General features: G+C 57.4%; 1 protein-coding gene across 1 annotated transcript in view; it reads left to right on the top strand.

Annotated features, from left to right (window-relative positions):
• Positions 1–23101, top strand: part of MGRN1 (mahogunin ring finger 1) — a gene marked incomplete at both ends in the record, with an annotated part of 39358 nt that extends 16257 nt beyond the window's left edge. Inside the window, 12 exons of the mRNA XM_080704220.1 lie at positions 4383–4449; positions 4701–4750; positions 6280–6327; positions 7751–7819; positions 9096–9255; positions 11029–11138; positions 13136–13201; positions 15154–15377; positions 16799–16922; positions 17203–17245; positions 18630–18728; positions 22989–23101. Of these exons, the coding sequence (XP_080560346.1) occupies positions 4383–4449; positions 4701–4750; positions 6280–6327; positions 7751–7819; positions 9096–9255; positions 11029–11138; positions 13136–13201; positions 15154–15377; positions 16799–16922; positions 17203–17245; positions 18630–18728; positions 22989–23101 (1173 nt within the window). The remainder of the gene's footprint in view (positions 1–4382; positions 4450–4700; positions 4751–6279; positions 6328–7750; positions 7820–9095; positions 9256–11028; positions 11139–13135; positions 13202–15153; positions 15378–16798; positions 16923–17202; positions 17246–18629; positions 18729–22988) is intronic.
• Positions 23102–23489: the final 388 nt, after the last annotated feature.

The raw sequence follows: 23489 nt of genomic DNA, 5'->3' as shown, positions 1-23489 counted from the left end.
GCACAGTGCCTTGGGAGAGAGAGAGGTGCAGAAACTGGGCATGGTGGTGCACACCTGTAATCCCAGTACTTGGAGGCTAAAACAGGGTTGCAGGTTGGAGGCCAGCCTCAGCAACTTAGCAAGACATTGTTTCAAAATAAAAAGCTGGGCATGGTGGCATAACCTTCTAATCCCAGTACTTGGGAAGATGAGAAAGGAAGCTCACAAGCTCGGAAGGTAGCCTTAGCAATTTAGGCTCAAATAACTTACTGAGACCGTTTCCAAATAAAACATCGAGGGTCAGCTTTAGCTCACCATTTACTTCCTCATACTAGGCCGACTCAATTGCCACCAAAGAGAACATTAAAAATAGGTCTGGGATATAGCCTGGAGGTAGAAGACCCTGGATTCCATCTTCAGTGCCACACACGCACACATAAAAAATTAATAAAAAATAAAATAGGGGGCCAGAGACAGGAGGATTGCAGGCTTGTGGCCAGCCTCAGCTACTTAGGCCCTCTGCAACTTAGTGAGAACCCAGGGGCATTCTACCTCTGAGCTAAACTCTCAGCCCTATTCTTTCTTTCTTTCTTTCTTTCTTTCTTTCTTTCTTTCTTTCTTTCTTTCTTCTTATTTATTTTTTATTTTTTGGTGGTACTGGAGGTGGAATCCAGAGGCTTTCTACCTCCAGGCTGTACTCCCAGACCTATTTTATACTTTATTTGGAAACAGGGTCTCACTAAGTTGCTGAGAGCCTCACTAAGTAGCTGAGGCTGGCTTCAAACCTGTGTGATCCTCCTGTCTCAGCCTCCCAAGCACAGGTATTACAATCATGCACCACCACGCCTGGCTTTTATTTTTTATTTTTTGGTGGTACTGGGGTTCCTGGAAGCCCGTCTACCTCTAGGCTGCATTCCCAGACCTATTTTATAGGTATTATTTGGAAACAGGGTCTCTTAAGCCAGCGTGGCTGGTTTTGAACCTGCGCGATCCTGTCTCCACCTCCCAAGTGCGGGGATTACAAGCATGCGCCATCACGCCCAGCTATTTATTCTTTATTTTGAAACAGGGTCTCACTGAATTGCAAAGGGCCTCATTAAGTAGTAGTTGAGGCTGTCTGTGAACTGCTGTCCTCCTGTCACAGCCTCCCAAATGCTGGGATTACAAGTGTGTACCACCATGCCTCTGAGAACCTGTTTCAAAATAAAAGAATAATGCTGGGCGTGGTGGCACACGCTTGTAATCCCCACGCTTGGGAGGCTGAGACTGGAGGATCACGCAGGTTCGAAGCCAGCCTCAGCTACTTAGGCTTTGGGCAACTTAGTGAGACCCTGTTTCCAAATAAAGTATAAAATAGGTCTGGGAGTATAGCCCGGAGGTAGAAAAGCCCCTGCGTTCCATCCCCAGTACCACAAACAAATAAATAAAGTAAAAGAATAAGAAATAGGAGCTGGGCATGGTGGTGCATGCTTATAATTCCAGCGTTTGGGAGGCTGAGACAGGATGATCGCACAGGTTTGAAGCCAGCCTCGGCTACTTAGTGAGACTCTGGGCAACTTAGTGAGATCTTGTTACCAAAAAGTAGAAAAAAAATAGGTCTGGGAGTATAGCCCGGAGGTAGAAAAGCTCCTGGGTTCCACCCCAGTACCACACAAAAAAATGAAGAAAGAAAGAAATAGGGCCAAGGGTATGGCTCAGAGGTAGAATGCCCCTGGATTCTGCCTCCAATGCTAAATAAATAAATAATAGGGCTGGGAGTGTACCTCGGAAGTAAAATGCCTCTGGGTTCAACCTCTAGTACCAAAAAAAAAAAAAAAAAAAAGCGGGGAGCTAGAACACGCGGATCTCTGGGGGCTCCTCAGAGGAGGAGGTCCTGGTCGCAGCAGGGGCCGGGACTGGATTGCACTCCATGCACTCCAGCCCAGGGGCAGGTTCAGGGCTGTGCTCCACAAAGCTCAGCTCTTCCTGCCCAGATCCTTTGCCTAACCAGGCAGCTGCCAGCACGTGAATCCTCCTCCTGGGCTTACTTACAGCCCTTGGAAGGCTCTCGTCCCCACGCAGCTCTAGAGGCGACTTCTGTGCACTGAAACAGGCCCCAGAGAGGCCTTCTGTCTTGGCTGTCACCCCAGAGCGAGGCTGGAGCCCAGGGTGGGATCCCTGCCCAGTCCACGTTTAGATTTCTAGGCAGTTCCAGGTCGGCTGGGCCCTGGTGTGGACGTGCCTTCTACCTCCTGGTGTGCAGTTTCTTTCTTTCTTTGCTTTTTGGTAGGACGGGATGGAACCCAGAGGCATTCTGCCTCCGAGCCCTATTTTTTAGTCTTCATTTTGAAACATGGTCTCCCTAAGTTTCAGAAGTTTGACAGGGCCTTACTAAGTAGCTGAGGCTCTCAGTGCGCACCACTACGCCCAGCCTAGTGTGTGGTGTTCTTTTCTTTTCTTTTTGTTTTTGGAACTGGGGATGGAACCCAGGGGCATTTTACCTCTGAGCTACACTCCCAACCCTTTTTATTCTTTTTTTTCTTTTCTTTTTGCGGTACTGGGGATGGAACCTAGAGGCTTTCTACCTCTGAGCTACATTCCCAGCCCTATTTTTTATTCTTTATTTTGAAACGGGGTCTCAATGCGTTGCAAAGGGCCTCATTAAGTACATTAAGTAGTAACTGAGGCTGTCCTCAAACTGTGATCCTCCTGTCTCATAAGTGTGCGCCACCACACCCAGCTTATTCTTTTTATTTATTTATTTTTTGGTGGTACTGGGGATAAAACCCAGGGGCCTTGTATCTCTGGGCTATACTCCCAGACCTATTATATTTTATTTGGAAACAGGGTCTCACTAAGTTGCTGAGAGCCTCACTAAGTAGCTGAGGCTGGCTTTGAACCTGCGTTATCTTGTCTCAGCCTACCAAGTACTGAGATTACAAGCGTGGGCCACCATGCCTGGCTTCTATTTTATTTTGAAACAGGGTCTAAGTTGCAGAGGATCTTACTAAGTAGCTGAGGCTGGCTACGAACTGTAATCCTCTGTCTCGGCCCTCCAAGTACGGGGATTACGGTAGAGTGGACCACCACGCCCACCTTACGGTGTGTGGGTTTTCTAATGTGAAGTTACTTCCTCCAAGTCCTCCAGCCTGGTCTCCTGGCTGCCCTCGTTTTTCTTCACCTGTAACCACAGGCGGGGTCGGCTCCTCCACTGACTGGAAGCTTTCCACCCCCTGGGCACGCTCTCCAAGCTCCATGCTCAGAGCCTCTGTGTTAGGCTGGCGCCTGTCCCCTTGCAGGTTGGGTGGGCTCAGGCTGAGGCTTGTTCACAGTGAGCAAGGGGCCAGGCTCCTGCGTGTCCTGGGCCTGTCTTTGCTGACTTGGGCTGTGGGCCCCAGGCACCTCCCTGCCTCCTGTGCCTCTGTGTCTCTGTGGGTCTCTGTCCTGTGGGTCCCCGTGGTCAGAGGCCACGGCCTGAGCTTTGGCCATCCTCGGGAGCAGTGTGCAAACCAGGCCTGTGTGGGCTTGTGTTCCTAGGCTTCTCGTGCGAGGAGCTCTCAGCCCCTGCCCTGTGGGAGCCCTGCTTTAGCCGTGCATGAGGATCTGGGGGTGGCAGTTACAGGCTGCCCACTGGTGGGGAGCCTGGGCACTGTCAGCCTCCAGTGTGTGCCCCCCAGCCTTGCGTGGCGGCCATTGCCACCTGTCCCAAGGCTGTCTGCCCCCGTACCTCCACCTCTCACTGCACCGTGTTGACCTCCGTCTCCTCTCCTGTGTTTTCAGTAGGATCTTCCATGTGTTGACAAATCTTAAGGGAAAAATATTTCCCTCTGTTCCATAAATGATACTGCTACAACTGTGACGGCCTGAGCAAGCACCTCTGCTCAGCAGGTGCAGGTCTTCACCCGCGGCCGTCGAAATCAGTGTGGTGGGTGCAGTCAAAATCCCATTTTATAGAGCAGGAAGAAGGCTCAGGGACATAGGACTGAAAATGGAAGTCGCCCTGTGCCACTGGGTGGGCACATGCTCAGCTTCTGCCCATTGCGGCAGGGACAGCTGGCAAAAGAGGGAGCTCTGCAGATGGAAGATAACAGAGCGAGCTCAGCCCGGGTGGTGGATACTCTGCAGCCATGATGAAAGTTTGATACATGCTGCCCAGGGAAAAAGGCAGGCACCCCAGGATGCACACTGCAGGGCTCCCCTCATAGAAATCAAGAGACGGAGGTGGCGCCCACCGTGGGGAGGTTCTGTTGGGGTGATGGGAAGGTTCTGGACGTGGACGGGTGATGGCCGTGGGACACTGGTGCCTGGATGCCGTTCTGTCCCACGCTCTCCCGGCTCTGCCTGGCCTTCCCCGCCCGCTCAGTCTCACCAAGCCCTAGCCTGCACCTTGGGTCCTGACCATTCTCACCTTCTTTCCTCCTCAGTTGAACTTCGACCTGGACCGGGGTGTGTTTCCAGTGGTCATCCAGGCTGTGGTAGATGAAGGAGATGGTGAGTGGGCTTGGCTTGCACTGTCCCCTCCCTTCCAAGAATGTGGGCTCTGTGGGGGGAGCACGTCCAGAGGCCCTCCCAGTAGCAGAGGAGCAGGCTTAGCCTCGATGAGGAGGCTGGGGCTACTGGGAGGTGCAAGCCCCCCACAGAGGGGGGCGGCTGAGGCCAGCCTGGAGCAGGTGAGCCCCAGGAAGACAGGGCTGGAGAGGTGAGCAGTAGCGGGCTCACACCCTCTCCTCTCTTCCCTGCAGTTGTGGAAGTGACTGGCCATGCCCACGTGCTCTTGGCTGCCTTTGAAAAGGTAGGTGCCATCCCAGCCCCTTCTTGCATGGGCTCCAGGGGTAGCATTTGAGACTAGAGTCCGATGGTGGGGGTCAGGGCTCCCATGCAGGGGGCCGAGCGCCAGGTCAGGGCAGGTGTGAGATTGCCCAGCCGTTCCTACATGCCCAGGAGCCTCACTGGGAGACTTTTCAGAGGCAAGGGAGAACGTTCTAGACTCGTCCAGGATATCCACAGGGAGGGCCCTACCGTAGATAACTTCCCACTGAGGGGTTGCCAGGGTTGCTGTCTGCGCTGTGCCCTTCCCCCGCTGAGTGTCCTGAGGTGTCGCTGGGGGCCCGCACGGCTCCTGCTCGCCTGGCTCGTGCCCGTGGCTCCGCGTGGCCAGGCGGCCTCGCTCCTGTGGTGTGAACCGTTGTCCTTCCAGGCTCGATGTCTGCCCGGTCGTGGTTTCAGCTGGTCACGCCGCCAGCACACTGCACAGTTGGTGAATAGTGGGGTGGGTCTGACTGCAGGCCTCCGGGTCCCTGCTCTCTGAGAAGCCCACTGGGAGTAGGGGTGTGTCCCCACTGACCCCACCTCCCCAGAGCCCTCTGCTATCCTGGCAACTCCGCAGTTTGAGCACCCACCTGGGCCCATGAGGAGTAGCTCTCCACTGCGCCCATGTCCTGCAGGCTCCCGGCCCCTCGCCCCGTGGGCAGCACAGCCTGCATTCCTCTTGTGATCTGGGTCTTTCTAAAGTGCTCCAGGCTCTGCACAGCTGGGTCTGGGCCCCTTCGGTTTGTTTATCCTGTGGAGAGGTTGGTTCTGCTCTGTTGGGGCCAGGGTGGACAGAGTGACCGCCTCGCTCACCAGGATTGTGCTCGCTAGCTGCACTCTCTGGGCCCGGTGCTGTCAGGAAAGATGGGACTATTTATACCTCAGCCATCTAGCAAACGTCCATTCTGCGATTCCAGGGTAGAGCCCAGTAAAAACTGTTGTAGCTTTGTCTCTTAGAAGTGTCCATACGAGCCCATCAGTCTTAGCAGTCAGTCCTGGGTGCTGGTGGTCTTGGTTGACGCAGGAAGTATGATTAGTGTTGATACAAGATCTCAGATCCAATCCCTTACCTACCTTCTCTTCTTACCTACCTTCTCAACGCTGAGCGGCGTTTGTCCCCGGATACCACCGAGCACAGTCGCTCTACTTGGTTTTTGTATTTCCACGCTCTGAGCTTCCTGTGTCGTGTGCAGCGCGGGCTCTTCTGCATCAGCCCAGGCCCTCTGAGAGCCACGGCCTTTGGGCATGAGTGCCGCTCTGGCTGCTGGGAGGCTCTTGCCGCCCCTGGGGCTTGGCTGAGTGGTCTTCAGCTTGAGGGCCTGAGCACCACTTGGGAGAGTTGGGTTCTGTAGGTTAGGGCCAGGACTGTTTCCAGAAGCTACTCCAGGGATGGCTCCTTATTTCCTTTTTTCAGCTGTGAACGTGTGTTGGCAGGGGAAGGCCTTTAGCTGGCCAAGCTGGCGGGCAGGAAGGGCGGGCTTGACTGGTTTAACCTGTGTCTTTCCCCTACAGCATGTGGACGGCAGCTTCTCCGTGAAGCCTTTAAAGCAGAAGCAAATTGTAAGTGTCGGAATGAATGCTGTGGTCCCTGTGACATAGAAGACGTACTCACCTGCACACAGGCCTCTGGCACTCTGCAGAGGCCCATGGCCGCAGTCTTCCTGCTGAGCTCTGGGCTCGGGCACGTTGGGTCCCTGTGTCTTGGAGTTGCGTGGAGGTTGTGTACCACCATGCTCCACAGCCACTTTTGTAAACAGCCTTGTGCAGTTTGAACCATGGTGCCTGCAGGGCAGTTAGTCCAGCAGATATTTTCTGAATGAAAGAATGGAGGGGGGAAAGAGAGACAGGAAATGGAGACGGTCGCCTTACAAACTTCCAGGAGTACAGCTGTATCAGGCAGAGTCTTAGGGGAGGGAGGAAGGAAGGAAGGAAGGAAAGATAGAAGGAAAGAAGGAAGGTAGGCAGGCAGGTAGGTTGGTTGAAAGGGAGGAAGGGAAAACTCCCAGAACAAATGGGAGCCCTGGGCCAACAGAGCTTTTCCTTGGGGTTGTAATTCCATGTCCCACACTGGGAAGTTGTTCCTGGTGCCTGCTTAAGCACTGTGAGAACTTAGTGGACAGGGAGGCCCCCTAAGCACAGCTCTGTGAGACCTTGATATGGAGACTGGTTTTAACATGGGGGGCAGGGGTCTGTTTTCCCAAGGTTGTGGTTAGCACTTGTCCTGTGTGTAGCTTCAAGGACCTGTGTAAGCCACAGTGTGAGAATGGAGTGTGTTAGCTTTTTAAAAGAAAGGTTGGCTGGGCATGGGTGGCGCACGCTTGTAATCCTAGCATTCAGGAGGCTGAGACTGGAGGATCACGGTTCGTGGACAGCCTCAGCTACTTAGTGAGGCCCTTTGCAACTCAGACCCTGTTTCAAAAAAAAAAAATATAGTGGTAGCGTGGGCCTTAGCAGGTTCGGACCCTGCAGGTGCAGGGTGGGCAGAGACCCAGCAGCGGCCAGGGCACTTGGGAGGGCCTGGCTCCCTGTGGGGGGCTGTGGTCCTGGGGGCTGTGGGACTCAAGAGTGTGGCCATTTGGGACAGGGTCAGCATGAGACCTCTAGGTTGGGCGTAGGAAGGACAGGACGCCACTTCAGGAACTGGCTTGGTGTCTTGGAGACCAGAGCTGTTTTCTTGTCTTGTACACGCAGGCTGCCTGCAGACATCGACTGGTCACCCTGGTGGGCTTGTGAAGGGAAGGGCCAAAGGCTTTTCTTGGTGGTGGGGACGGGCTGGGGACAGCTCGGCTCCAGGCCTTTAGCTCCGCTCTTCAGGCTGTCAGCTGCCCCCTTCCTCACATCTGCACACTCTAGGGGGGCCTGAGAGTGCCACAGAATTCCCATGTACACCTGCCACGGGACCAAGCCACCCCCGGGAGGTGGCATGGGTCCAGACCCTTCGAGTGGGGCTGGGAGGCCCAGCACACGCCCCTCTGCTCTGCAGGTGGACCGCGTCAGCTACCTGCTGCAGGAGATCTACGGCATCGAGAATAAGAACAACCAGGAGACGAAGGTGCGTCCTCCTGGGGCCTGTGGTCCAGGCCGCCTGGGTTGGTTTGCCCCACGGAAGCCGGCTTGCGGGGGAGACTTGCTGGGGTTTCCCAGGCCTGGCCCCAGGCCCAAGGCTGATGGGAAGGAGCCAGTGTTTCCTGCCTCCTGGAGGTTCTGGGCCCCAGAGTAGATTGGGTTTTTTTATTTTTTATTTTTTTGTTTTTCCATACTGAGGGATCAAATTCAGGGGCATTCTACCTTTGAGTTTAAACCCCATCCCTTTTTACTCTTTATTTTGAAGCAAGGTCTTCCTAGGTTGCAGAAGCTAGCCTCAAATCTGTGATTCTCCTGTCTCAGCCTCCCAAGTACTGGGACTATGGGCTGGCTCCATTGTTTTTTCTTACATTTTTAAAGAATGCAGTTTACGGGACATTTTGTCCTCTTCCTAGCAAGTTCACCGATTTGTGTAAATGGCCATCGAGTCCTCTGGGGGCTTCCTGCCTCTGCTCGGCCGTGTGCCCTTGGGATGTGGCCCCACAGTTGAGCGGATGCTGCCCCCTGCTGGCTGGCTCCAGCCGCCCTGCATGCTGGGGGAGGGCTTGGGCACATCTGACAGAGCTGCCCTGGCCGTGTCAGGGAAGGACACCGAGTGTGGGATTGGAACCTCGCCACCTTCTCCATATTTTTAAAGGCACAGTGGCATGAATGGACCTACTGTTTTTAAAACGTGGAGGTTACAGGCCAGCTGTAACGTGGCACCTGGTCCAGCACGGCTGGGACTGGCAGGCGGGTAGCCACGTCGGCCTGGCTGGCTTGCTCACCTGCAGCATCCAGGGCCAGCTGCCATCCCTGTCCCTGAAGGCCCCGGGGTGCTGTGGCATCTCAGCACCGCGGTGGTCGAGGGTTCTGGCAGTGACTGTGCCGGCAGTGTTCGCGGTCCTCCGGGAGCGGCACTGGCATGGTGCCGATCCTCGTTTAACTGTCGAGCTCTTACACCACGTGCAGCTTTGGTTTCTGGAAGCGGTTACTCCTTACTTAACGAATTTGCCAAGTCAGGCCTGTTGGGTTGTTCTTACCAAACGCATGTGTCCCTGACCCTTGTGAGGAGCGTTTACGGCAGCGCGTCTCCCGGGTCTTCCCTTTGGGTGTGAGGAGCAGGACGAGCGCTGGGTCTCTTGGTCTGGGCAGTGGTACCCACATTCTCTCCGTGCCGGGCCCTGGGAGCGTTGGGCGTCACCTTGCAGCCCTCAGGGCAGTGGGGGATGACTGGTGGTACAGCTGGGCCCTCGTCCCTGCAGCCCGCAGACGATGAGAACAGTGACAACAGCAACGAGTGCGTGGTGTGCCTGTCGGACCTGCGGGACACGCTGATCCTGCCCTGCCGCCACCTGTGCCTCTGCACCTCCTGCGCTGACACCCTGCGGTACCAGGCCAACAACTGCCCCATCTGCCGGCTGCGTGAGTGTCGCCTGGCTGTGCTTGGGGGGTCGGGTGGCCCCCAGGACATCAGGGCTTAGGATGAGGCTCTGACGCCTGGCCTGGGCTCGATGGGCCAGTTCAGTGAGTCTTCATTTACGGGTTATGGGGAGTACTTGGTAAGTGCTGAAGTGAGGTGTGGGGAACCGTGCTGGGTGGGAACTGCCCGCCCCATTAGCCAGGTTGCCTGCAGCTGTCACGGACTTAGATGCTCACCACAGCTGCTGGGAGGCACAGGTGGCTTCAGCGGCAGCCGTCACAGGGGTTGTCATAGTGGCGGTCCCCAGGAAAGTGAGTTGTGTGTTCAACAGTGCCTAGTGACGGCTCTGTAGGACTGCAGGGCCGGCTGGGCGTATGGCATGGCTGTGTGGTCTGGGGGTCCAGAGTCTGGGGAGAACCCCAGATGCCATGCTGGCTCGGTGGTCCCTGCGCCTCTCCTGGCCCAGAAGCAGGCCGTGACACCCACAAGGGTTGTCCCCGGAGGATGGCATTGGCCTGCTCCCCCGTTCCTGGCAGATGTCAGCATGTCTTCGCTCCCCCTCCCTCAGAGTTCAGCATCCCAGACACCCAGCAGCTAGGCTTTCCTAGGGCTCCCTATAGGGCTCGGCCTGAAAGGAGACACTCCCAGGGCTGGTGGGACTCGGGCTGGAGCTGAGCGCCAGTGTTTCCAGCTTGTCCTGGCCTCCTGGGGTTCTCTGAGGTCAGAACCTTGAGTAGGGGCTGGAGTCGGGAGCCAGAGCAGGGCCGGGCAGGTGGGCAGCCCAGTCAGGGCAAGCCCTTGGTTTTGCGGGCCATCCTTCTACCAAAGCCTCAAATGGGAACTTTGTGTACCTCAGTTACAGTCCATAGTCTGCGTCCTTCCAGCCCTGGCCAGCCGAGTCTCACAGTGTAGACAGTTGTGGAGATGTGACGCAGACTGTCACAGGAGACCATAGTGGTTGCGAGTGGAAGGTCTCTGCCTGCCCAGGGTCTGCGTCCAACGTGGGGAGCAGACGGAAAAGGGAGGTGTGGTCAGGATGCCATCCCGGGTGGGCTGTCCCTAACCCTGGGCAGGATCAGAACTCAGCACGGGCGGGCCCTCCTCTGACTTATGGAATCTTCAGGTGTGTTAGCAGCAGGGTGGGGTCAGCAGGCTGAGGTGGTTCCTCCTTGTGAGGTGGGCTGGAGGCCTTGTCACAGGAGGCTGAGGTCAGACTCACCTCTTGTTAAGCAGTGCGAAGCCGGGAGGAAACCACTGCCCCAGGTGCGGCCTGGCTGACCACCGTTAGCACCCATCCTGTCTGCTGGGGCCTGTTCTGTGGCCTGTTTCTTGTGCACTGCAAGGAGAGCTGGCTCTGTGGGATGAGCCTGGCGCCTGGTCCTGATTTGTTCTCCCTGCTCCCCAGGGGCCTGTGTCTGCCCTGCCTTCCCAGCGTGACGGAGGCTGAGGAGCCTGCCTGCTGCCGTCCTGTCCCTGTAGGGACGGAGCCTGGACATGCCCCAGGCTCCACGCTCCCCCTGCGGTGCACTGTGCCCTGGCCTCGGCTCCTGGACAGCTGGGGCGTCAGTGGGGTCTTGGTCGCCTGCTGCGTGGAGCCTGCCTGAACTGCCCACCAGCGGAGGCCTTGCTTGGTTTCTTTGCGTGGGACCATTTGTTAAGTCCCTGTTCCTTGTCCTGGGACTTGTGTCGTGGGTACTTGGTATCCCTGGGCTCAGAGGGTCTCTGTGCTGCTGGAGATGCCGCCCGGCTAACACGGGTCCCTCCTTCTGCCACAGCGTTCCGGGCCCTCCTGCAGATCCGGGCCGTGCGGAAGAAGCCAGGAGCCCTCTCCCCCATCTCCTTCAGCCCCGTCCTGGCGCGGAGCGTGGACCACGAGGAGCACTCTGTACGTGCCTCTCCCCACCCTCCTGGCCTGTCCACTGCAGGCGCGACCCCACGGAGTCTGAGGGGAAAACAAGGGCAGGCTGGGCAGTGAGCGCTGGCTGCAGGACAGCTGTCACCGCCCACAGAGGAGTCGGGCAGGCTCCGCCCTCTGCTGGCCCTCCAGTGTTAGTCGCCACCTCTACTGAGCCAGATGAGCTGGGCACCCGGCCTCTTAGTGAGTGTAGGGGCATTTCCCTCCAGAGCCGCTGCCTATGGCGCTGTCGCATCCCTCCCGAGGGGTCTCTACAGACGGCAGGGGATGGCGTGTGTAGACCTTGATTCAGGCCAGCACGGGAGGTCCTGTCACTGCAAGGACCTAAAGAGGAGGAGACAGGGAGAGACAGGCTCAGAGGCCACGTGGACACACAGCTGGGGATGGGGTTGGAAAGATAGGCCGAGGTGGCCCCTGTGCTGGCTCCCCAGGGGCCTGCTGCCTCCTTGAGAAGCAGTACAAGCCCTGCAGACTGGCGCCCAGGGAGGAGGCCTCCGCTCATGGAGGTCCTCGTAGGCCTTTGTTTAGGTCAGGCCCTGGACCTGGGCCTCGCTGGCTGTCCAGCAACAGGTGGGGTGCATTTGCCCACGTGGTATTTCTGAAAATTGGGCCAATATTTAAAATGCTGGAGACTTCCCTTAGAGCCCAGGTTTTTTCTTCCCCTCAAACTCTGAGAGTATGTTGTGGCAGCTGCAGCAGAGGCATAGCTGCCCTGGGGGGGCCCTTGTCCCTGAAGGTCTCCCCGAGCCTCTTGCTTGCTGGGCGGGTCAGCACAAGGGCTCCCCAGGCCCCATTCAGTGTCAGCTGGCTTTTATCAGCCAGAGAAGAATACTTGGGAGGGTCTTGCCCCTTGAAAGAGGAATACGCTGTCTCAGAGGTGGCTGGCCCTCGTGGGGGGGGGTTGCTGGATTGCTCTCCCCTCCCAGTTTCTGCCCCTGTGGCCACGGTCAGGCAGATCCCTGCCTGTTTGCCCCCTTGCCCTTCGTGAGCCAGCATGCCTCCCTTAGGCAGCTCTAACCTGCCCCAGTGTTGTCCCAGGGCTCAGAGTGCTTGCTAAAATATGTTCTTGCTCTATGCCACTTCCCTGTCTGGGCCATTTCTGTGTAGTGGTAAAAAGAGTCCACAGTGGACATTGGCTTCAAGGAGCAATGAAGATACCGTGGAAGCCAGGCGTGGTGGCGCACGCTTGTAATCCCTGTGCTTGGGAGGCGGAGACAGGAGGATCGCGCAGGTTCGAAGCCAGCCGTGCTGGCTTGAGAGACCCTGTTCCCAAATAAAAATATAAAAAATATAAAATAGGTCTGGGAGTGTAGCCCGCAGGTAGAAGGGCTTCCAGGAACCCCAGTACCACCAAAAAAAAAAAAAAAAAAAGGTGCCGTGGGGTTGAGTGCTCAGCTACTCTCACACCCACCTTAGCCAAGACCAGCGCTGCCCTGGCTCGAGAGTGGGCACGGGTATAGGGGACAGGGACAAGGCCCCACACCCTTGCTGTTCCAAGAAGGATAGCTGTACGCTGGGCGTGGTGGCGCACGCTTGTAATCCTAACATTCGGGAGGTAGAAATTGGAGGATTGTGGTTCAAGGACAGCCGCAGCTACTTAGCGGGGCCCTTCGCAACTCAGTGAGACCCTGCTTCAAAAACTAAAAAGACTAAAAAAAATAGGCTGGGGGTATAGCTCGGAGGTAAAATGCCCCTGGGTTCCATCCCCAGTACTGCATTAAAAAAAAAAAAGAAAAAAAAAAGGATAGCTGTCTGGCTTCCAGGAGCTGGGCAGATGTGCAGGCAGCCTGCTCAGAGCCCTAACTCAGAGCTCAGACTTAATGTCCTGAGATTCATGTGCAGAGAGGGTTGCAAAGTACCAGGTCAGGGCATACCTGGAGGACAGCAAGCTAGAGACCCCTGCCCTGCCAGCCCCAGCACCTCAAGGGGGGTGGTAGTTGTAAAATGTATGGTTTTTATCTTGACAGTGTCCCTTTAAAAAATCAAAGTCGCACCCTGCCTCCCTGGCCAGCAAGAAACCTAAAAGGGAAACAGTAAGTGTGTTTGGTCCTACGCTGCATTTTGGCCCCGCACCCTTATTTTTAAACCAGCAACAAGCGTGGGAAGTCATTTTCACCCCAGGCTAATATGTTCGATTAACGCAGTCTGTCAAATCCGCTCTCCCCAGTCCCGGCATCCCTGCCCAGGAAGGGAGTTTTGTGGAACAAGCAAAGCTCAAGGTCTGTTGGCAAAAAGCCCGTCCTCTGTCCTGCTGCTAGGCGACAGCAGCCTCAGGCAGCCCCTTCTCGCCAGCTTCGCTCCCACCCTGGCCCCCAGTGCCCGGTTCCCTTCTTTCTTGCTGGCAGTGGAGTGGGTGTTGAAGGTGGACTAACACTGCTGCTGTTTTTGCAGACAGTCCTCTTGCGCATGCTCCCAGTCTTGTGTCCCTGCTCTCCACCCCTTGGATTTTGCCTTTTTGGGCCGAGGAATCTAGTTTTCTGGCATTTCCCCTACACCCCACTGAAGAGGTGGGGGGACCAGAAAGCAGGCGGCCACTGGGCCAGGCCTCCACCCAGAGCCTCCGCTGACCTGAGAGACCCAGTCGAAACCCTTGTGCCCTTAGACAGGCAGACACTGCTTGAGAAGCAACCCAGAGAAATTTTTCCTTTTCGGAGTACAGTGCTGAGGGACTTGGAATAATTCTTTACCTTTACACTGAAGGCAGGGGAGCCGGGCGTGGTGGTGTATGCTGTGATCCCAATACTTGGGAGGATCTTGGGTCTGAGGCCAGCCTCAGCAACTTAGACCCTGTTTCAAAATAAAAAATAGGATGGCGTTGTGCCTCACTGGTAGAGTGCTTTCCTGGCATGTGAGAGACCCTGGGTTCAATCCCAGCATGGCCAAAAACATAAAAAAAAAACAAGCCGGGCGTGGTGGTGCACGCTTTAATCCCAGCATTTGGGAAGCTGATACAGGAGGATTGCAGTTCTGGACGGTCTCAGCTACTTAGTGAGGCCCTTTGCAACTCAGTGAGACCTTGTTTCAAAATAAAGAATAAAAAATAGGGCTGGGGTGTAGCTCAGAGGAAGAATGCCCCTGGGTTCTATTCTCAGTACCGCATAATAATAATAATAATAATAATAATAATAAATAATAATAAAAAATGATGATAATGATGATAATAAAACAAGTACATTTTTAAAGGATGGAGTGTAGCTTGGAGGTAGAAGTCCTGGATTCAATTTCTAGTACTAAGAAAAAAAAAATAAGTAAGTTGAAGGCAGATGGGAGCAGATGACAGGGAAACAGATCTAAGACGCACCACAGGCCCAGTGCCTGCCCGCCTCCCCCAGGGGCACTCCTGCTCAATCTCCCTCCTCTCAGGGCCTCGGTCAGCCACACTCGTCCCTTTCTGGCTCTGAGTTAGTGGGGCTGTGCAGCTCTGCTCTGCGGAGGCCTGAGGCCTGGCCACTGCTCCCTGGTGCCTGGGCATCCCTTCTCCCTCATCCCCTCCAAACAAGGGCAGCAGTGGCCACACGTCCCTGCTGCTGCCCAGGCCAGGGCTCCCGGGGCCATACTCCCCAGCCTGTGGCAGGCACTTGTGATGGCGCTCTCGCCTTTGGCATGGCTCTGCTCTCCCCGCTCCTGCCTTCTTCCTGCAGTACCCCTGCCCAATGGGTTCAGAGAGTCAGGGGGGCTGGCTGAGGACGGGGTGGGGTGGCTCTTGCCAGGTGCCCTGCCCATCATGCTGGGCACCGCGAGGGCCTCTGTGTGTCGGGGTGTGTGCTGGAGCTGATGGCTGAAGAGCCCTGGCTGGATGACTTCAGTGGTGCCCTTGGGAGCTCTTGGGCACCTTCCCAGGAAGGAAGGACATACGTCCTGGGAGGTAGAGTGGACAGGAGACTGTTAGCAGGGCGTCTGGAGCGGTGTCCCTGGGACACATTTCTGGGCTCTGTTGCCGAGGGCAAGGAGCCTGGCTGGCCCTCATCTGTTCTTATCCCCGCAGAGCTCCGACAGCATCCCGCCTGGCTATGAGCCCGTCTCCCTGCTCGAGGCGCTCAATGGCCTCCGGGCTGTATCCCCAGCCATCCCTTCGGCCCCCCTCTATGAGGAAATCACCTACTCAGGTGTCTCAGATGGTCTGTCCCAGGCCAGCTGTCCACTCGCGGGGATCGATCGAATCCTAGAGAGCGGCCACCAGGACAAGCCACGGAGCAAGTCCCCGGACAGGTGAGGCCGGTGCCTGGCCTTCCCCAGCAGGGCGTGCATGTGGGCACTCATGGAGCGTGAGTTGCTGTGGGGCATAGACACACCTGTAAAATCCCAGTACTTGGGGACTACTGGTGTGCTGAGAAAGGAGGAACGCAGGTTCATGGCCAGCCTCAGCAACTTAGTGACACCCTCCACAACTTAGTGAAACCCTGTTTCAAAGTAAAATAACTAGTTTGAGATGTGGCTCAGAGGTAGAACAGCTCTGGGTTCAGTCCCCAGTATGGCAGTTAATTAGTTAATTAAGCTGGGCGTGGTGGTGCACGCCCATCATCCCAGTACTAGTGAGGCCGAGAGGACCACAGGTTTGAGGACAGCTTCAGCAAGTGAGACTCTTCACTTAGACCCTGTTTCCAATAAGAAACCAAATTGGGCCAGGCATGGTGGCGCACGCTTGTAATCCCTGCGCTTGGGAGGCAGAGACAGGAGGATCGTGCAGGTTCGAAGCCAGCCGCGTGCACTGGCTTAGGAGAGCCTGTTTCCAAATAAAAAAAGTGTAAAAATAGGTCTGGGAGTGTAGCCTAGAGGTAGAAGGGCTTCCAGGAACCCCAGTACCACCAAAAAAAAAAGAAAAGAAAAGAAACCAAATTGGGCTGGGGATTTAGCTGGAAGGTAGGCTGCCCCTGGGTTCAGTCTCCAGTACTCCCCACACACACTTCACTCAGTAGGTCTGGGGGTGTAGCTTGGAAGTAGAATGTCCCTGGTTTAATCCTCAGTACTAAAAAAAGAAGTCCATGTTATCAGTGGTTCTGCATGACGTTGTAACGTTCAGTGGCTCGCAGGACTCACAAGGCAGGTCAGACTCGCCGCTAGGTGCTGGGTGGAGAGGCTTCCCATGGCCTCCCTGTGTGCCAGGCCACAGGGCATGTGCCGGCTCTACTCAGCCAGCCGATTGGGTCTCAGGTTCCAGGACTTTGTGGCAGTGGTCACGCTGTCCTTTCCTAGCACGGTGACCAGCAAGTGCCTGCTGGGTCAGTGGGCGTGGTCCTTTCCGGGCCTCTGACCGTGCACAGAGGGCCTCTCCGGGGCCAAATTAATTGGGCTGGCCAAGGGTCAGCGTAGCTCTCTTGGGAACGTACAAGGGGCCCAGTCTGTGGGGCTCCCCCAGGGGTTGGTGTTTGCAGTAGGAAGCTGTGAGGAAGGCTCACGTTCTCTTACGCCTTCCTGGGCCTTGCTTGGCATCCTGCTGCTTCCCACCCAGGGCCCAACCACTGCCCTTTTCTCTGGTAGAAATTCTAGGGTGTTGTGGCCCTGGGGGGCCCCGCCAGGCAGGGCTGCATCAGCCATGAGGGCCCAGCAGCGTCTGAGATGGTCTGTTTCTGCTGACTGGGTGGCTTTGGTGGGTGCAGCGGTCCTCCAGCCCACCTTCTCTCTGTCCCCAGCACTCTGAGGTCCCCGTCATCCCCCATTCACGAGGAGGATGAGGAGAAGCTCTCGGAAGCCTCTGATGCGCCTCTCCCGCCCAGCAGCGTGGAGCTGGCGCTGCAGGAGAGCAGCTCCCCTGAGGTGAGGCCTGCGCCCAGGCGAGGTGCTGGCTGGCTGCCTCCGGGCCTGAGCCCCTGTCCCCAGCATCCTCCCTGTGGGGTGGCGGCCATGTGTAGGGGTCCTGGTGAGGTGGTAGAGGGGGCCCTGCGTGAGGCCTGGTGCCCAGTGATGTCTCTGTGTCCTGGGGGGTGGCTGCTGCCCTCCCGTCTGCCCGCTGCCTTTGCCCTGGTCTTGGAGCTTGGCCAGCGCTGGCCCGTGGCCATCAGCAGCCTTGCCATTGCGGTCTTTCTTCGTCTTCTAGGGTTTCGCAGCAGAAGAGGCAGAAGTGTCCTCACTGAAGCAAGGTGAGCCTCTCCTCTGGAGCCTTGGGTGCGATTGGGGACTGTTCTCAGAGACCTGGCCTCTGCGGCCTGCCTGCTCCTGCGTGCGTTCGCTCGAGCAGTCTGGTGGCCTGGGTCCTTGACAGGCTGACCACCCTGTGTGCGAGGACAGCTCCTGCTCTGTGTTGCTTTGCATGAGTCACCTTGACATTCCTCTCCTGATCAAAAAAGCAAACAGAAGCTGGGCGAGGTGGCGCAGGCTTGTAATCCCAACTTTTGGGAGGACAAGACAGGAGGATCGGGTTCACAGACTGTCTCAGCTACTTAGTGAGGCCCTTTGCAACTCAGTGAGACTCTGTTTCAAAATATAGAATAAAAATTAGGGCTGGGGGTGGAGCTCGGGGGTAGAATGCCCCTGGGTTCCATCCCCAGTTCCACAAAAAAAAAAAGCAAACCGGGATGGCTTCTGTCTCCTCGCCTCCTCCATCGGAGGGCGGAGGCACATGGGCAGCCTGCTGGGGCCTGGTCCCTGTCGGGGAGATAGCCAGCCTCGCGGATGCTGTGGCGTGTGGTGACGCCCCCTCTGCTGTCCTCCTGCTCCTCACCAGCTTGCTGCTGGACACATGAGGAGGGCGGGGCTCAGGGAGCCTAAGGCCACTAACTGGAGGGGCAGCCAGGATCTGGCCCTGGCTGGTGACAAGACCAGTAGTGTGGTGAAGACCCCCAAATAAATCCCAGCCACAGGACGGCCCTCGCCCCAGGGAGGCCACCCACGGCTGCTAGTGGCAGGCCCCTAGGCCTGGGCGAGTTTCACCTGGGAAGTACCCCCTCTTCAGCCCCCCAGGGCCTGCTTCCCTGCACTTGTGTTTGCGAGCTGGCAGTCTGAGTGGAGAGTTAGGAGCCCTGGTCCCACTTGAGGCGACCTTAGCTGTGAGGCGCCCAGCAGGCGCCCCTGCCTTAGCCCCGGCTGCCCGCCTTGAGCCTGGGCCTCCCTGCCATCTCTGCTCTTCTGTCTGGCACAAGCGCGTGCAGGGCCAACCTGGTTGGCCCAGGTCTCAGGCAGGGAGCGCCAGAGAGCGCCGGCGCAGTGCTGAGGTGCAGGTCCCAGGCTGCATGGCACGAGGGGAGCAGCCATATGCCCTGGGCCCTCGTGAGGGCTGGGCCGCGCAGCCCGCGGCTCAGGGTGGCAGGGGCCACGTGCACGTGAGCTAGTACTTGTTACCAGCTGGCCTTGCTTTTGAAATGTGGGTTTACAGTGTCTTTATAATACCAGCAACAAAACCCATGCTGAGAGTGGAGAGAGCAAAGGGAGTGCCCACCTTTGGGACCTGGAGAGCGGGCGGGTGGGGCCCGGGCCTCTCAGCCACGGGGACCTTAGCACCGCGCCTTGCCCCTCTTCTTGCTGCAGGGAGCCGAGTGCCATCCATTGAGGATGTCCTGCAAGATGGAAGTCCTGGACACCATGGCTGTGGCCAGCCAGGCCCTCCTGCCGACATCTACCTGCCAGGTAATGGGTCTGGGGCCTGCCCAGGCCTGTGTGTGGACCTGACTGTCCCCAGGGAGCGGGACCTGCTCTGCTGCCTTGTGCAGGGCAGCGGGCCGTCCCTCCCTGGCTCCAGGCTGCACTCCCTCCAGCCCAGGGCAGGGCTCAGCCAGGCTGGCCTGCCTGGTGCCCTGCAGGCTGGCTCTCTGAGGCAGGGCTCTTCCCACCCTTTTCCCAGTCTGCCTTCTTCTGGGAGTCGGGTGGGTCAGTCTTGTCCCCGCTGGGATTGCTGTCGTCCTCACCCCGGCCCTTTTCACGGAAACTGTGCCAGGGACATCGGCAGGACCACAGCCCCAGGAGCTACTAACAGGAAGCAAGAAAGGGGCCAGCCAGAGAGCCAAGGCAGAGGACAGGCTGAGTGCACCGGGCGTCAGCAAGGCCGGGCCTCGTTCTTCAGCAAAGGCCCCGGCCCAGGCTCACGTTCTCTGCCCTCTCTTTGCTGGGATAAAGCCCTTAACTTCAAATCCAGGTCTCCACAGTTGGGTAGCAGCAGAGGCTCTCAAATATTTGTGCCAGCTCCTGAGCTTCTGGAATTGGGCAGATAGCAGTGTTCTCATCAGAGAGCTGACTAGAAGCCGCAGTTTTGCAGAGCCTGGCTCCTTTCACTTGGCAGGGAAGCCCCTGGGCCTGGGCGTCAGGCGGTTGTGATGTACTTTGGTTGGAAAGGACCTCTCTCTTCTGCCCTGCTGTGGACAAGCGGTGCTGTGCAGCAGACGGGGTGTGGGGCAGGGTCGCCAGTGTGAGTAGGTACTGGTGACTCTTGGTCCATGGTGGCCTACACAAACCCACACGAAGAAGCATTTTTGGATCTAGCACATCCTAAAAGGACACAGAATTCTAATAAGTTCTTGGAAGGACCTGAAATAATTAATTCTGGTTAAAAATTTGGGATGCTGGGCCAGGTGACATATACCTGTTATCCCAGCTGCTTGGAAGGCCAAGGCAGAGGGTCCCTTGAACCCACACGTTCAAGGCCAGCCCGGCACCACCCTAGGAGGACCCCATCTCAATTGAAAATCAACAGCCAGAGCCAGGCATGGGGGCGCACGCTGTAACCCAGCGCTTGGGAGGCCGAGACAGGAGGATCGCACAGGCTCGAAGCCAGCCTCAGCTACTTAGGCTCTCAGCAGCTTAGTGAGACCCTGTTTCCAAATAAAGTATAAAAAAATAGATCTGGGAGTATAGCCTGGAGGTAGGAAAGCCCCTGGCTTCCACCCCCAGTACCACACACACACACACAAAAACAGGCATGGCAGTGCCTGCCTATAATCCCAGTACTTGAGACTGAGATGGGAGGATTGAGGTTCAAGGCCAGTCTCAGCAAATTGGTGAGACCTTGTTCCAAAATAAAAAGTAAAAAGGCCTGGGGGTGTAACTTGGAGGTAGAATGCCTCTGGGTTCAGTCCCTACTGCCAAGAAACTAAAAAGTTAGACAACAGCAACAACAAACCTGGGCGATGAGGGGAGGCCGGGCGAGGGGCTCGGGCCTCCGAAAAGCAGCCTCCCTCTGGTGGCCGCAGTCAGGACGTCTGGGTCTTGGCGCCACCCCTCCGGACCATGGTCTCAGGCCTTTGGGTTCCCTGCAGGGGCCAGAGGCGGTCATCTGTGGGGTGGGGTGGGTGGGAGAGGCCTGGTCGGCCGGGGCGGCCTTAGGACGCGAGCTGCTGCGGGCGGGCGGGCGGCCGTTCTGCAGGCCGCTCCTTGCGCAGGCCGCGCTCTCAGTGGCTGAAGTGCGAGCTGCAGGAGGTGGGCTCCCGCCGCGCTGGCCTGCGCCTCCTGCTCAGCAGAGCCACCGCGGCGCGTGTGGGCGGGCGGGCGGCAGTTGTGCACACTGTGAGTTGTTTTTTTCGTGCTGGGGATTAAACCCAGGGGCATTCTACCTCTGAGGTAAACCCCCAGCCCTGTTTTATTTTTTATCTTGAAACAGGGTCTCACTAAGTTAATGAGGCTGGCCTTCAACCTGTCATCCTCCTGTCTCAGCCTCCCAAGCCTGGAATCACAGACGTGCCTCACCACGCCTGGCGCACGTTTCTCTTCTACTCCGTGGTGGTGGTGCCCTCTCCTACTGGCTTGAGGTCTTGAGCATCTTTGCACACTGCTGTGTGGACGTGTGCACACACGTGCTGGTGCCCTTGCTCCTTCCTCCTGCACAGCGTCCGTTCCTGGATGGCTCAGCGCGATCCACTGGATCAGTGTCCCCGGAGATGGGAAGGAAGGAGGCTGAGGAGGGAATCATAGAATGGTGGAACTTGTGGCTGGCGTCTTGTGGGTCTCTGCCTTGGGGTCAGCCCTGTCCGGCCTGAGGCCAGGCCCGCCCGCCACGCATCCTCCTGAGCTGGGGCCGTGGGAGCAGCAGGACAGAGCAGAACCTCCCGTCCCCCTTTGTCAAGTGCGCCCGAGCGCTGTTTCCAGTGTTTCTGTCCGTGGTCCTGATGGGCATCAGGGGTCTTTGGTCCTGAAGCCAGTGCTTTGTTACGGCGCCTGCGCACTGCGCTGCGTCTGTCTCCCTCGTCCTGCCCTTCCCGCACAGAGGACAAGCGGGTCCCGGCACCTCTGGAGAGAGGGGCGGTCCTCCCTCCGCCTTCCTTCATCTGCACCCAGGCCGCCCCAGGGGCCTGATTCTAAACCCAGAGTCTTCCAAGGGCTGTGGCTCCTTCGCCCCAAGGGTGGGCTCCTAAGGTCCTGACTGAGCTGGGCTTCCCACTTGAACTCGGTGGTCCAGCAGGACTCAGCGAGCGTGGTCCCCAAGACAGTGGCTTACCCGGGTGGGTGTGCCGCCGTCCCCAGCAGGGGCGGGACTGCAGGTGGGCACCATGCTGGCAGTGTGCCAAGCTTTACTCCGGGTGCCCACCTGGCCGAGGCTGGCAGTGCCGCCGTGGGCGTGGCTTAAAGCAGTAGCTCAGGCACCCGCCAGCTGCTGACGCCTGGTCCCCTGCTCCCTCGAGCCTGGCCCGCGGGAGGCGGAGCGCTCTGTGGGGACACTCTTGAGCCTCCTCCATTTGCTGGGGTGGCCTCTGGCCCTGATGCCACTGTGTGCTTGGCAGTGGCTGTGCCTTCCTCTGTGGCCTCCCCTCTCTGGAACCTTCTGGAGCCCCCGCACCCTGAGCGGTTGGGCATGTCTGGGAGGTGCTGCCTGGGCCCAGGGAGGAGTGCACAGAAGGCGGTTGCCCCAGCACCTCCCAGAACGAGGCAGAGGCTGGAGCGCTCGGAGGCTGCAGCGCCGCGCCTGGGCCTCCACGTGGCTTTACCCTGTAGCCTTGGGCGCCAGGCCCCTCGTGTGGGCCAATCCTGAATCGGGCCAGGTGCCGCTGGTTTCTTTTTTGTGTGGTCTTGTTGGGGTGCGCTCTCAGCTCAGGAACTCGGGGTCTGCAGGGTCCTTGGCTAACGTGACAGAAAAGAATTTCAGCCCGTGCCAGTTAGAGAATGGACAGAGGTTTATTTGGGGGAAAAATACACATTCAAGAGAGAATGCGGGCCCCTCAAGATGAGGAAGGCCTTTCGGGGAGTTCAGGGTTCTCTTCTTATAGGGGACTTTCGTGAGGGGTGGGCTGGAGATGGTGTGCGAGGATGAGCTGGGTCCGGTAGTCCCGAGGCGGTTTATGGTGGGCAGGTGGTCTGGTCGGCCTCAGGGTCTTCAGGCTGTTTGGGGTCCTCATTAGCGGGTTGACGGATAAGCTGGAATATCCTAAATTATAGGTTTCTTGGAAATAATTGTAGCCAACTCTAGGATCTGCAGGTTTCCCAGGAATTCTGGGGAGTCGGGCCTGGGAAGGAGAACGGGTTTGTGGACTAGAGACAGAGGCACTTCAGCTCCAGGCTCTTATATTAAAGTCATATTTTACTTTTCCTTCCTGTCTCCTTTCTACCTATTTATTCTATCCTACATCAGTCCTGGGGATTAAACCCGGGGATGTCTGCCTCTGAGTTACACCCCAGCCCTATTTTATTTTCTATTTTTATTTTTATTTGATTGCGGCACTGGGGATCGAACCCAAGGGCATTCTACTCCTGAGCTATCCCCCCAACCCTTCTTTATTTTTCATTTTTTTCATTTTGAAACAAGGTCTTGCTAAGTTGATGAGTGTCCCCATCGGACTCCTTGCGGGGCTGGAACTTGCAGCCCTCCTGCCTCAGCCTCGCAAGCGCTGGATTGCAGGCGCGCCGCCACGCTGGCTCTGCTGCTGGTTTCTCACCGTGTGACTCTTCCTATGCTCTTGCCCACAGGATGGTCCACGTCCATGGAGACACCACACAGCTTCGGCACCGCCGCCCCCCCCTGGCCTCCACTTGGGGGCTCCAATCCTGACCCTGGGTCCACCGAGCTGACCCCACTCTGAGAGTCCGGCCAGGCTGGCAGCATGAAGCCCACAGCCCCCTGAGTTTGCTGAGGCGCTGCCCCGGACCCCAGTGTGAACCCAGTCTTCTGTCTGCACGACTTGTGTGGTCGCCGGGCTCTGAGGGGCCGTGTGACCCTCGATCACAGAGCACAGTGGACTGTCCACTCTACAAACCCTCTTTTTCTACGGTTGACATGTTTGTAAATGGTACAAGATGAAGGACAGCAGCTTTCCACCTGGGCCTGGGGGTTCCCCAGGTGCCGGTCAGTGCCCCGAGGACGTGGCGGACCTGCAGAAGGGAGCTTGGTGGGTGGGGTGCTATCCTCACGGAGGACCTGGGGCCGATCACGATTACTGAAGGAAGCGCGCCTGCCTGCTCACCCCGTGC

This window comes from Muscardinus avellanarius, assembly GCF_963383645.1.
Source record: "Muscardinus avellanarius genome assembly, chromosome: 10".
In the NCBI taxonomy this organism is placed as follows: Eukaryota; Metazoa; Chordata; class Mammalia; order Rodentia; family Gliridae; genus Muscardinus; species Muscardinus avellanarius.
The sequence above is the reverse complement of the archived record's forward strand: the minus strand, read 5'-3'. Positions and strand labels throughout refer to the sequence as shown.